The 14,536-nt window shown below is 40.2% G+C and overlaps 1 protein-coding gene across 7 annotated transcripts in view; it reads left to right on the top strand.

The window, feature by feature from the left end:
- The window catches only part of LOC106868693 (ARF GTPase-activating protein GIT2), a 77,007-nt gene extending 64,270 nt beyond the window's left edge, over positions 1-12,737 (top strand). For 3 of the 7 annotated variants that reach the window (XM_089341198.1, XM_089341199.1, XM_089341197.1), the window contains 4 exons: positions 5,555-5,676; positions 7,512-7,706; positions 7,813-7,876; positions 9,163-11,348. In XM_089341198.1, the coding sequence (XP_089197324.1) occupies positions 5,555-5,676; positions 7,512-7,706; positions 7,813-7,876; positions 9,163-9,366 (585 nt within the window). In that variant the 3' untranslated portion in view covers positions 9,367-11,348. Of the gene's footprint in view, positions 1-5,554; positions 5,677-7,511; positions 7,707-7,812; positions 7,877-9,162 lie in introns of all 7 variants that reach the window. The other 4 variants (XM_089341203.1, XM_089341202.1, XM_089341200.1 and 1 more) reach the window with 2 other exon arrangements.
- Positions 12,738-14,536: the final 1,799 nt, after the last annotated feature.

The following is a 14,536-nucleotide window of genomic DNA, read 5'->3' as shown; positions in this document are numbered from 1 at the left end:
ATCATTATTATCAATATCATCATTATCTTTATTATTATCATTATCATTATTTATTATTTATTATTAAGGTTGTGAGTTGGCAGAATCATTAGCATGCCGGACAGAATACTTAGCGGCATATCCATCCATCTTTACATTCTGAATTCAGATTCTGCCGAGGTTGACTTTGCCTTTCATCCTTTCAGGGTTGATAAATTAAGTACCAGTGAAAAACACTGGGGTTGATGTAATCGACTAGTCCCCCCTCCCCACAAAATTTCAGGCCTTGTGCCTTTATTAAGAAAGAATTATTATTATTATTATTATTATTATCATCAAGGCGGTAAGCTGGCAGAATGGTTAGTGGCATTTCGTCCCTCTTTGCATGCTGAGTTCAACTTTGCCCTTCATCCTTTCGGGGTCGAAGAAATTAGCACCAGTTGAGCTCTGGGGGTTGATATAACTGACTGACCCCGTCCCACAAAATTTCAGGCCTTGTGCCAATGGTAGAAACGATTCTTATTACTAAGATGGTGAGCCGACAGAATCGTCAGTACGCCAGGCAAAATGCTTAACGGTGTTTCATCCATCCTGACGTTCTGAGTTCAAATTCCGCCGAGGTCGACTTTGCCTTTTGTCGTTTCAGGGTCAATAAATTAAGTAACTAGTGAAATACTGGGGTCGATGTAATTGACTAGTCTCCCGCCCAAAAAAATGTCAGGCCTTGTGCTTATAATAGAAAGGATTACTCTTTTACTTGTTTCAGCCATTTGACTGCGGCCATGCTGGAGCACCGCCTATTTAAGGCAGCAAGCTTCCAGAATCGTTGGCACGCTGGGCTTAAATGCATAACAGCATTTCACCCCCGCCTTTATGTTAGGAGTTCAAATTCCCTCTGGGTTTGACTTTGCCTTTCATCCTTTTGGGGAGTGGAGAGGGGGTCATTGAAATGAGTACCAGTTATGCACTGCGGTTGATGTAATCAACTAGCACCCCCTCCCTAAAATTTCAGGCCTTGTGCCTATACTAGAAAGGATTATTGTTATTATTGTTATTATTATTATTATTTAAGTTGTTGCTGTTGTTGCTATTACCTTGACCGCCACTGCTACTACTACTACTACTACCACCACTATTTTGTTCCTCTGTGTCAATCCCACAGCACTTGTTGTAGTTTGCCATTGCATAAATATCATTTGATGATGAACATGAAGACGATTATTATTATTATGATGATGATGATGTTTATAGTTCTGCTTGCTGCTAGTCTGTCAACACCTGTTTTTTTTTTTGTTTTTTTACATATCTGATTTAATCACGTTTTTTATCTTTTTTTTTTTTTGGCACCACTGTTTTAGCCTTAAAGTGAACAAGGAAGAATGGAAGGTGGAGCGAGTGAGATATATATGATATGATATGATGAAGGATGTTCCCCACCTCTACCAACCTAATTAACAAACTTAATTATTTATCTGAACCTTCATCCATTGATGTATTGATTGCATGTGTTTTTTTTTTTTTGTCACTTGTTAACCTTCTTATGGCAACAGTTATGTGTGTTCTTGTATTGTTGTGCTCTTGAGCAAGACACTTTATTTCACATTGCTCCAGTTCACTCAGCTGTAGAAATGAGTTGCGACATCACTGGTGCCAAGCTGTATCGGCCCCTTGGCCTTTCCCTTGGGTAACATTGGTGGCGTGGAGAGGAGAGGCTGGTATGCATAGGTGACTTCTGGTCTTCCTCAAACAACCTTGCCTGGGCTTGTGCCTCAGAGGGGAACTTTCTAGGTGCAATCCCATGACCAGTCATGACCAAAGGGGGTCCCCTTTTAATCATCATCATCACTGTCGTTTAATGTCCACTCTCCATGCTGGTATGGCTTGGACGGTTTGACAAAGAGCTGGCTAGCAGGGAGCTGTCCAGACTCCAGCTGTCTGTTGTGGCATGGCTTCTGTGGTTGGGTTTGGATGCCCATCCTAATGCCAACCACTTAGCAGAATGTGCTGGGTGCTTTTTTATGTGCCACTGTCATGGGTGTGTTAATGCAGCAGTGGCACAGAGGCTTTTTAGGTGGCACCGGCACCTGAAAGGACAAACCTTTATGTGTGGTAGACAGCCATTATACTTAGCTTGACCTGTCTTATCAAATACAGCAAATTGCCACATCTCCCGGTCTCTTGTTACTTCCTTAGTGAGGCCTATCATCCAAAGATTCTTTCTCACCCCTTCGTCTCGCGTCTTCCTGGGTCTACCCCTTCCATTTCAGCCAACCATATCAGACCCAGATATTTTACTTTTTTTACAGTCAAACCAACCAGATCCAGCTTCTCACACCTACCCAACAATGTCATTCTAAAAATAAACAATCCCATCATTGAAATCTCAGAAGCTATGAGATAATGCATGATTAATCCAGGCCATTGTTAAATAAGCATTATATTTAACACAGTAATCTGAATGCTGTAGGGTTACACGTCTCTGATCTTATCTTATCTTATCCAACATTCTATTGTCTCCATGTAAGTAACCATGGAGATGGTTGTTTATAAATAGTACGTGTGTATGTATGAGTATTGTGCATTTGTTTTTGTGTGTGTGTGTAGTTTTGCATCAACCACAGCATCGTACCCCTAACTGATTGCTGTTCCCCCCACCCTTTCACAGATTGCTTGTCTATCTGTATTTTAGTATGTTGCTAATGTTGTTACTAACTTACTGATAATATTAGTAGTAGTAGTTGTACTAAAGTGGTGAGCTGACAGGATTGTTAGCAAGCCAGGCAAAAATGTTTAGTGGCATTTCATCCTTATGTTCTGAGTTCAAATCCCGCTGAGGTCGATTTTATCTTTTATCCTTTCAGGGTCGATAAAATAAGTACCAGTTGAGCACTGGGGACAATGTAATCAACTTAAACCCTCCCCCCCCCCCAAATCGCTGGCCTTGTGCCAAAATTTGAAGCCAATATTATAAAAAGTTGATTCTATAAATGCGGAGTCAAGATGGCAGAATCATTAGCATGTTGAGCAAAATGCTTATTATTATTACGTGCTGAGTTCAAATTCCGCTGAGGTTAACCCTGCCTTTCATCCTTTCAGGGTCGATAAAATAAGTACCAGTTGAATACTGGGATTGATGTAATCGACTAGCCCCCCCCACTCCCCACCTCTCCTAGATTTCAGGCCTTGTGCCTATAGTAGAAAGGATTATTATTAATAGTACCAAAGTGGCAAGCTGGCTAAATCATTAGCATGCCAGACAAAAATGCTTAGTGGTCGTTGGTCTTTATGTTCTGAGTTCAAATTCTGCTGAAGTCAGCTTTGCCTTTTATCCTTTCAGGGTGGATAAAATAAGCCCCAGTCGAGCACTGGGGTCAATGTAATCGACTTACCCCTGCCCTGAAATTGCTGGCCTTGTGCCAAAATTTGAAATCACTATTTCCTTCAGTTAAGGTGATGAGCTGGCAGAATCATTTGCATGTCGGGTGAAATGTTTAGTGGTATTTTGTCTGCCGTTACGTTCTGAGTTCAAATTCTGCCGAGGTCCACTTTGCCTTTCATCCTTTCTGGGTCAATAAATTAAGTACTAGTTATGCACTGGGGTCAATGTAATCGGCTTAATCCCTTTGTCTGTCCTTGTTTGTCCCCTCTATGTTTCCCCCCTTGTGGGCAATAAAGAAATAAGAATCGTTAGCACGCTGGGCGAAATGCTTAATGACATTTCATTGGTCTTTACATTACGAGCTCAAATTCTGTTGAAGACAACTTTGCCTTGCATGCTTTCAGGGGGTCAATAAAATAAGTACCAGTTAAGCACTGGGGTCGATGTAATTCATGACCGAAAGGAGTGGGAGTCTGCCTTTATATGGTAAACGATAATGTAAGTGTTGGTCCAGGGCAAATCTGAAGTAACCCCTTAATCCAAGGAATGAAATCCAGTGAACCTTTATTCTACTCCTTTTGGTTAGTTGGTTTGTATGTTTGTTTCTTTTTTGTTGTCGGTTACTTTTAGTGCACCATCTTCCTCCCCACCGTACCCAAATTCTAGTGTCTAACCAACCTTGTCTTCGATTGTTGCATCATAATAATAATAACAACATTGTGTTTTTCCTAACCCAAACTATTAATTCTTTTTCAAACATTGGAAACAATTTTTGCTGCTATTCAATGTCTTGGAATTGTGCCAGCCATTTTAGTTTTTGATGTTTTCTCTTGTTTTAATAATAATAAGTTTTTTTCGTTATGGTTTTGCAACAGCTTTTTGTAATTCTTGAGTTGTTTGGAATTTTGTTGCTGTTGATTTCTTTGTGATATATATATATATATTTTACAGATCTAGTGTTTGGCAAAGAAGTTCTGCTTTCACTAATTCAGTAGGTTTTCAGAAACTGAATATTTTAGATTAGTAAATACAGTTAAAATCTTTCAAAAAGATTTTTTTGTTTAGAAATAATACATTTCTAAATCTCTCACAGAGATTTATGCAGTAGTGATACGATGAAGTAGTTGTATGCTGTCAACTTTAAGTGACAGTCCCATGAAGGGAATATTACTACTGTTGTTTAGACCTAGGAAGCTGCACCACTTCCTGTCGGCCTTGACACATTCCCTGTGTCCTTGTGTTCACAAGGTGGGGACACAAGATTTTTTGTGATTTAAAGATTCAAATGTTTGGGATAAACGTGATTCGTAACAGTTGAAATAATTTCTTGAAGGAATGTGGCATCACTGAATTGGGGGTAAACAGAATAATCACAATGTGATTTCATATTAAGCGAACACACACACACACACACTTGATCCTGTAATGCATATAAATGAATAAATAAATGGATAATTGCATAAATAAATCAAGAACCAGGAGAAGACAACGTTGTGTATGTTTTGGTCTTATGACCTCATCAGCAAAGTACAGCCATCACTATACTTGAAGTTGTGATGACAAAGTTACTAACAAATGTACAAGAATTATACATATATATATAAAGCAGTGGTTGGTGTAGGAAACTAGAATTTTTTTAAGAATGAATAATTTTGGTGTTGTCAGCAAAAGGAAATCTGATGAAGTCTAACTAGAAATATACAGACACACTGGTAGGTAGATAGGTGAGTTAGTTTCAACATACTTAATGTAGGGAATATTTGATTGGTTAAAATTTAACTTCCAGTCCAATGCAGTACCCCTACAAGACTGCATTAATCAGCCAGTTTTGAAACGTGCGATATCATATGAAGTGTACTAACATTGTTTACATTCATTCTGCAGGAAGAGAAGAATTCTTTAATGTAAGGGGGGAGAATGTCTCTAATTGCTTCCTCGGTTTATCCACTTCTGTTCTGTAGCAGAATCATTACAGAACTGAGTTTTTGACTCGGTTATCAACAGGAATTTCAGAGTTCAACAACTGATCAACTATTCTCACCACTGTTTGAAGTTTGTGCTATTTGTATTAATTTTCAATTGAAGAAATTACTTTTGCCATTGGTCGTTGCTAAAACAATCTTAATCTTTTCTCTCTCTGTCTTGCTTCACCTCATTCTCTGTCTCCCACACTCACTATTCCATTTTTTCCTGTAGCTTGGTGGTAAAAACTTCAGTGGTACTCCAAGTCCTGCCCGCAGTGAAACTGCTTGTGCAGGGGAGGAATGTGACTATGACAACGCGAGTTGTGCGAGCAACAGTCGAAAGAACTCTCAATGGTAAGTGATTCCTTTTTTTTTAAACAGAAATTGGACTGAATGTAGCAATCATTCTTTCTTTCCTTTATGCTATTACACGAGTTGAAGGTGACTGGTCGTTACCAAGTGCCTCTGGCTGAGTCACATCCTCATCAGCCATCATTATTTTAATGTCTACTTTTCTATACTTGCATGGGTTGTGTGAATACATGTATGTAATGCATATGTATGTTTATACATACATGCGTGCTACTTTGGCGTGTGATCTACAAGGGAGATTACTGGCTGGTGTGAACAGAAAACTGGCAGAATATTTGGGCTGGGTAGGACCAAATGCCAAAGAGTTAAAAGAGACAACCAGATGTAGGAGTTGCCAAGCGAGTCAACAATACTGGACACCCCACCATGACCACCACCAAAGCTTTAATCCTCCCACCTTGTCATTTGTACGTTTGATGGATGGCTGTTGATTCTTGTGAGAAATGCATTCACCCTGGTATGCAGGTATATTTTTACTTGTTATGCCCCCCCCCCCCCCCATCCTCACCAAAGTGAGAGTGAGACCCCAGAATGGTGTTGTTGGCTTACTCACCCTCCTCAGGCCTCGCTATCTCAACTGGTAGTTCTGGTTTACATCATTACCAACAGTCAATCATTTTCACACGTATGATATAATATTGCGAGATTACGGTTACAGTTGATAAAAATAGATCAAGATATTCAAGTACCACTGTCTATTTTTATATTTCCATAATTGTATCTCAAACTGTCTCTCCGTGTGTATACACAATTACACACACACATTAATGAATGAAAAGAGAACAAGTCATGTAGTCACTTTCATTAGCTTACAACTGTTTCTGTTATAAGAAGCATTATTATTATTATTGAGTGAGAGAGCAGTGCATGCCATCAAAGTGACACTTGGGTACAAATATATGCTTGGTACTACATCAGGGTATTTATTACCTCCACCTAAGCGAAGGCAGGGATATTGTTTTCAGTCGCTGGATGGATTCAGATGAAACCTTCTGGGATGTTTGGCCTCGTGACTGGCACAAACTGGTTAGATTTTGGGATCAATCTTGTACCAGACGAGGATTCTGGATTATTTTTTGAGAGTGGTCGGGTTCATTTTTAGTATTCTTGTTTGTGAGAGCAGTTGAGTTTATTTCAGATATTCTCATTTCAAAAATCATCTCTGGCTAATTATTGACAGGACATTGGTGTTGCTTTGGCAGAGGTTTGTACTGAGTGCTCTTGTTATTATTATTTGCTTTTCACCCTTTCAAGGTCAATAAAATAAGCACCAGTGGAGGACTGGGGTTAATATAACTGACTTACCCCATCCTCTGGACTTGATGGCCTTGTACCAAAATTTGAAATCATCATTATTATTATTGATATTAATATTATTATTATTTCAAGTTCCACCAAGGTCAACTTTGCCTTTCATCCTTTCGGGGTTGATAAATTAACTACCAGTCAAGTACTGGGGTCAATGTGATCGATTATCCCCCTCCCCACAAAAATCCAGGCTTTGTGCTCATAGTAGAAAGGATTATTATTATTATTATTATTAATGCAGTGAGCTGGCAGAAACATTAGCACGCCGGGCGAAATGCTTAACAGTATTTCGTCTGTCTTTACGTTCTGAGTTCAAATTCTGCCAAGGGCAACTTTGCCTTTTATCCTTTCGGGGTTGATAAACTAAGTACCAGTGAAACACTGAGGTTGCTGCAATCGACTAGTCCCCCTCCCCCCAAAATTTCAGGCCTTGTGACTATAGTAGAAAGGATTATTATTATTATTATTATTCTGTTTGATGTTGAGTCTTGCTTTGTTCCATTTCACAGCGACAGCCACAAAAGCTCCCTTCAGAGCATTAGTGAAGCTGTTCCACTGACGAGGTCTCCCTCTGTTGTGTATGAAGAGGTCGGCGCTGACGTTCAGGGTCTACCAACCCAAGATGAGGTTGTCAAGAAAACCGAACGAATCACCCGCAAGATCCAAGAACTTCTGCAATCAGCACAAGAGGGAAAATTCGAAAGGTTCGTTTAGTTTTCGCTTTCGGTTGTTAATCATTGCTGTTGTTGATTTTTGGATTTTTCTTTCTTTCTTTTTTTTGTTACAAACTACTATTTTCTTCTATTTCAGTTTTGCTCCATGTTCTGATAAGATATACTCGGCTGTTATAGACATGGCCTCCCTCTTCCCTAAGGTAAGTACTGCCTCACACCACTACTCCTTCTAAATCTAGAGCAAACGTATGATTAGAATGATAGATTGGAAATAGGCCTGTTAAATGAAATAGAGATGATGGTTGCTCTTGTGGCAAAATTTGAAACCATTACTGTTATTATTATTATTAAGGCAGTGAGCTGGCAGAATCGTTAGCACACTGGGTGAAATGCTTAACAGTATTTCATCTGCTGCTATGTTCTGAGTTCAAATTCTGCCCTGGTTGATTTTTGCTTTTCATCCTCTCGGGGTCTATGAATTAAGTACCAGTTGAATACTGCGGTCGCTGTAATCGACTAGTTTCCCTCCCACCAAATTTGAGGCCTTGTGCTTCCAGTAGAAAGGATTATTATTATTATTATTATTTAAGGCAGCGAGCTGGCAGAATCATTAGCACACAGGCAAAGCGTTTAGGGGCATTCTGAGTTCAAATTCTGCTGAGGTTGACTTTGCTTTCTATTCTTTTCGGAGTCAATAAAATAAGGACCATTACTGTTGGGCACTGGGGTCGATTTAATCGACTTTCTTCCTTCGCTGAAATTCCCAAACTTGAAACTGATATTTTTTTTATATGCTGTCAACTTAATGTGACAGTCCCATGAAGGGAATAATACTACTGTTGTTTAGACCTAGGAAGCTGCACCGCTTCCTGTCGGCCTTGACACATTTCCTGTGTCCTTATGTTTACAAGCATCTCCACCCAGCTAAGCCTGCATCCAGAGACATGTTTCTTATTTCTTTATTGCCCACAAGGGGCTAAACAAGGACAAACAATGGGATTAAGTCAGTTACATCGACCCCAGTGTGTAATTGGTACTTAATTTATCGACCCCGAAAGGATGAAAGACAAAGTCGACCTTGGCAGAATTTGAACTCGGAACGTAACGGCAGATGAAATACCAATAAGCATTTCACCGGCATGCTGACGTTTCTGCCAGCTAGCCACCTTATCCAGAGACATATTCTGAGTCTTTGCTCATCATTAGTCTGGAGTAGCATGACCTGCTAGTCGAAGATGCCCGTCAAGCTTTTATAAACATATAATAATTCTAGTGAAATACATTCACTGATTTCCTAGGTCTGAACAACAGTAGTATTATTCCCTTCATGGGACTGTCACATTCAGTTGACAGCATACAACTACTTCAACGTATCACTACTGCATAAATCTCTCTCGGAGATTTAGAAATGTATTATTTCTGATATTTTTTTTTTATCAAATTTAATCATATTTGTTATTTTGTCTCTTTTTTTTTTTTTTTTCAGAGGCTGCAGAAAGCTGAGAACATTCAGTATGCATTGACTCTGTTAACAAGTAGTGCCACCCAACTAGCCGAGTACTGCCAGATCTGCTCAGCAGGCCAGGATCATGGTCCATCGGCCAACCGGCAGGCGAAGACCCAGCAGGTGATCAAGTCCGCCTACGAAATCGCGAAAGCTGCAAAGCAGTTGGTCACATTGTTCCAGTGACACATCATCCTCCCAAGACCCACCCCTACCCCACCCGACCCGTTTTCCCCTCCCCCCACCTCGTGCCATCGTCATTGCCTCCCTCCCCTCTGTCCTTTTGCTCTTTTCCACGACAGCCAATGAACCGTATCAATGACCGGCCACAATGCCACCGCTGCACCTCCCCCCCTTTCATTCATTCTCTCGCTCTCCCTAAAGTCTTCTGGGACCTCTCCTGCCTTCTCTTTTGTATAGCGCTGTGCCACTGTGACCTCCTGGCGTCACAGACTCGGATGCTGTGTTAAAGTGTGACATGGTTAGACGCCACCACCTCCCCACTCAACTCCCACCTCCACTCACTCACTCTCACTCTTTCTCTCTAGTGGGGTTGGATGGGTCGGGTGGGGCAGAATGGTGGGGGGGAAGAGGGGAGTCTTCAGCCTTCGTTTGTTGTTTTTTATTTTTTCTTATTCTTTGCCTTTTGGTGGGGATGGGGAGGGGGTGCTTTCCACACCCCCTTCATGTAGTAACTACAACAAAGTACAGTAAAATGGTTTCACCTTTTACTTTACAACTCCTCCTCCTCCTCTTCATATTTTACAAAACCTCTAATTTCACAACTCTCTCTCTCTCTCTCTGCCTGCACCTCCCACTGTCATTGAAGTCAATACTCCTCCTCGAACATTGAATCTCCTCCCTTCTCTTTCTCTCTCTGCAGTCACCCTGTCTTTCTGTATTATAATACAGCTGTGGAGGCACAATGGTCCAGTGGTTAGGGATGGGGGTCAATAAAATAAATACCAGTTGCCCACTAGGGTCAATATAATTAATTGATTCCCCCTCCCTGCCACTCCCTCTCACCAAAATTGCTGGCCTTGTGCCATCTGTCTTTACGTCCTGAGTTCAAATTCTGCCTAGGTCGACTTTTCCTTTCATCTTTTTGGGGGATCGATAAAATAAGTACCAGTCAAGCACACACACACACCACTGGGGGTTGATGTAATCAACTAGCCCCATCCCCTCAAAACTTTTAGGTCATGTGCTTAGAATAGAATCATAATACAGATTTGACAGAATTGTCCTTCCCACCACCCTTCATATCCCTCCCTCCTCTCCGGCTATCCAGGGTGAATGTAGCATGGTACATATGTGGTAACCAGTGTGTGTGTGTGTATGTGTGACAACTAAGATGGGTATGGCGTTAGTGATTGATGTAGAATGTACCCAGGTATGAAGGACAGTACAAGTACGACTGTTCTTCCTACCTACTGAATGTGGGCTCTACCATTGTCCACACTTGTAGACTGTACCATAACCTGGTCTTGTGGACTCTACCATTTCTTGTGCTACCAAAGTTTCATTATTGCTTCTTATGATAGATAAGCAAAGCAGCACCTTGTCTTCCGCTTATTTTGCCTTTATTCAATACTTCAGGTGCAATGTACTGGTGTTGATGCATTTTAGTGAATGCAACAAGTGTTTAGCTTAGTTTCTCACCATAAAATACTGCATTTACGCATGTATATATTGCACTATTTTACACTTGATTTTTTTTTTACTCTAAAATTTCAGGCCTTGTGCTTATAGTAGAATCATGATAGATTTAACTGAATTGTCACTCCCACGCCCACCCTAACAATATCCCTCCCTCCTCTCTGTATTGCTGTGGCTACCTACCCAGGGTACGTGTGTGTGTGTGTCGCTTTTATTAACTAGACAGTTTTATTATCATCATCAGGGAGTTGTGCTAGTGTTAATTAGATTTATGTATTAATTTTGGACAAAAGCAGTCAGTTTTAATTTTGTTATGGAGGCTTTGGGTGGTGCTAGGGTGAATGGGATTCCCTCTTTCTTTGCTACCTCCCTCCGATGCCTGTCTCAGCTCAGTATTTTGTGTGAGAATCAAAAGGAAAATAAAATCCCAATATGTGGGCTTATCATAAGGAATAATAACTGTACTAGAGTGTTATTTCTTTTATCTTTTTACTTCTTGATTTATAGAGGTAGAGAGACAGACAGAGACACAGAGAGAGAGATACAGATATGCAATAGATATACAGAAAGAAGAAGGTAGACATACAGTAGAAATAGACAGAGAAAGATATATATATATATATATATATTGAGAGAGAGATGGGGAAGACAGACATGCAGTGGATATACAGAAAAAGGGAGGTGGTTGACATATGATAGAAATGGAGTCGTACACACACACATATATCTTAATATTTATTATTCTTATACAAGAATTTTGTTGATAGTGACTTCTAAGTTTCAGCCAGCTAGGCCATCGTTGGACAGGCCGTAGCTGGCAAAAGCTTCAAAGTCACTGTCAACGACATTCTTTATAAGAATGATAAATTTGTACTCTACAGAAGATCTTAAATTTATATATATTAATCAATGAAATTCCAACTTAGTCTGATTTTCACTTATTATTATTTGCAATTTTTACAATTTCACAATATTGAAATAAACTAGTTCTTTCAACACATTTGTCAATTGTGGAACGAGACTGCCACGGTTGTGTAACACATGAGAGTACTAGTTTGTTTCAATAATGTAAAAATTTCAAATAATAAAACGTGAAAATCAGACTGTTGAGATTTCATTGATTTATATATTGTTTTATATGCAATCATACAAACTCTTTTATATATACACACATATATATATAAGAGTGAGAGAGAAGTTAATGTGGATGGTCAAAGGGTATAGTGTATCAGTGTGAAGTACTGTATGGGCCATAGTGGAGTACGACTGAAGGGTTGCTAGTTAACAGAGATATAGTGTGCGCATGGTTATCATTTAATAGGGCAACAGCAATGACACGGTCTTCTCGAAACGCTTAACACCATGTAACTATTATTACTACTATCTTTCTTTAGTGACCACCCAAATCCTTCCCCAAGCTCACAATTCTGCATTACCACACAGGTTCTGAAGTGGGGACCTAATGTAACAACAGGGGCTGAATCAAAAATAACTTAACCAAGGGCGTCACTGCATCACCTGCAGGGTATGAGGTTCACCATCAACAATGTTTTTCTTTTTAATCGAAACATCTCGATGTGATTGTCAACCAAGGCTTGGTGGTGATGATGGTGGGGACCCATGTCCCTGGACATAGGGCTCCCTGTATTAATGTATGCTCAGCTGGAACTAGCTGAACCGGGGGGGGGGGGACTTGTACCAAGGAGGATGATCACATCCTGAAGCCGTGACTGAGCTCACTACCCACCATCACTACTGTGTTGCAGAGAGTTAACCCTTTATCATTTAAACCAATCACATCCGGCCCAAATAATTCATTCTAAAAATAAACAATCACATCTTTGAAATCTCAAAGCTACAAGATTAATTCAAAACAATGAGAATAAATAAGCATTACATTTGACAAAGTAATCTGAATGCTAAAGGGTTCAACTGGTCAGATCCCACCCAGATATTCTGCCTGTTTTATGTTCAGATACAGCCTATTCACATCATTGAAATCTCGAAGCTGCAAGATAATGCATGTTTAATTCGAAACAATTTGAATAAATAAGCTTTACATTTGACAGTATTTCTGAACGCTAAAGGTAGAAACGATGTAAGGGAGACTACTTACTCAGTATCGAAAGGAGAGAATTGGCTCTGTTTTTGCAATGAGTTGATGCACTACAACTGTAATAGTAATAATGATGATTTATTTGTCTCAAGGGCCAAAATCATTTCGAACCATACAAAGAACAGCGGGGGTTTAGATAGACATGTGTAACAGCAAAATACCCCCAGCTGTAGAAATAATACCAAAGTGGACCACTGCAAGGCTTTGTGCAGTCTGACCTACTAGTTCCCCTCAGAGTGTCCAGCCAACCCATGCTAGCATGGAAAACGAATATTGTGATGGTGATGGTAACCAGAGAAATTCACAGACCACGGGCCGCCCTGACTTCCAAGAGTAGCTGCCCTACTCTAGTTCTCTCCAGTCAACAGGCACCTGCTTAAACTAGGCTCACTCTCAAATCATTCTCACTAAATTCATCCACCTAACATACTTACTAGGTGGTAGTGGTAGGGAAGCACCCCCTTCTCAACCCTCACCTTAGTTTTGGAAGGTGGAAATGAAACTTGAGAAAAAGTCCAGGAAGGCTTCACTGAAAGGGTCCTCTCAGTCTCAGCCACCAGACAGAGGAAACCTGGCTGCGCCTCCCAGGTGAAGGGTGGAACCTTCACACTGGAGTCGGTTGGTAACCAGATCCGTCCTACACACATCTGTGGGTGTTTAGCATAGACGCAGCAACGCTCAGACACTGCAAGCAGATGCAGGATTGTTTCGTCACTCTGAGTTGTCTTGGGACAGGCTTGACTGATGGCACCACAATGCCTCTATAGTTTTATCCCTTAATGAAAAAATCACCTTCAATTTTTTTTTTTTTTTTTTTTGAAAGTAGGGTAACCTGCCTGATAAGGAGCAATGTCACATGGGCCCTACTTCTTGTAAATGGTTGTCCATACCTGGTATAGAGGTTCCTGCTTTGGTTGGTTCATCTGTGTGGTAGTGGTGGTGTGAAAGCTGGAGAGACAGTATTGTGTGTGTGTGTGTGTGTGTGTGTGTGTTGTACTGTTGATCAGATTTGCCACTCGTCTCAAAACACACACACATTATGCCTGGTACATCTTATTTACTGCAATTAAGAAAAAGTAAACAGTAACATTCATTGTAACTAGTGATGGTCTGTAATGGCAATTAATGGAATCAGAAACAATGGAAAATAATTGATTGTTTTGGGAGGAAGAAGTGGAAAGCATTATTTCAGGCAATATTTGTCACCAGAGAATGAGATATTGTAAAGTTTTCTGGTCCTGTTAACTTTCTCTCTTTCTGATGAAGGATGTGGTTTGAAATATTAAACTTTTTTCATCTTCCTTTTTTTGTAACAAACCAATTTTTTTCCATGGTTTGATAAATTTGCTTTACTTTTGTCACACACAAAAAAAAAACCCTTTGCCCTCTCCACCCCTCCACTTGACCGGCTGCTGACAGCATTTTGAACTCGCGACATAGGAGGACAAAATTGATTTACCGATCTCACTTGGGGGTGAATTAGTCAGAGTCTAGGGGAACTAGTGATGGTTTGTCGGCAAATATTATGTTGCATAAGAGGGGTTGCAAAATAGAATCAATTATTTTGCCACGAGGAATTTT

The sequence above is a fragment of the Octopus bimaculoides genome, chromosome 24 (genome assembly GCF_046866305.1).
Source record: "Octopus bimaculoides isolate indiv1 chromosome 24, ASM4686630v1, whole genome shotgun sequence".
In the NCBI taxonomy this organism is placed as follows: Eukaryota; Metazoa; Mollusca; class Cephalopoda; order Octopoda; family Octopodidae; genus Octopus; species Octopus bimaculoides.
Note: the sequence above shows the minus strand (reverse complement) of the source record. Positions and strands in the feature narration are given on the sequence as shown.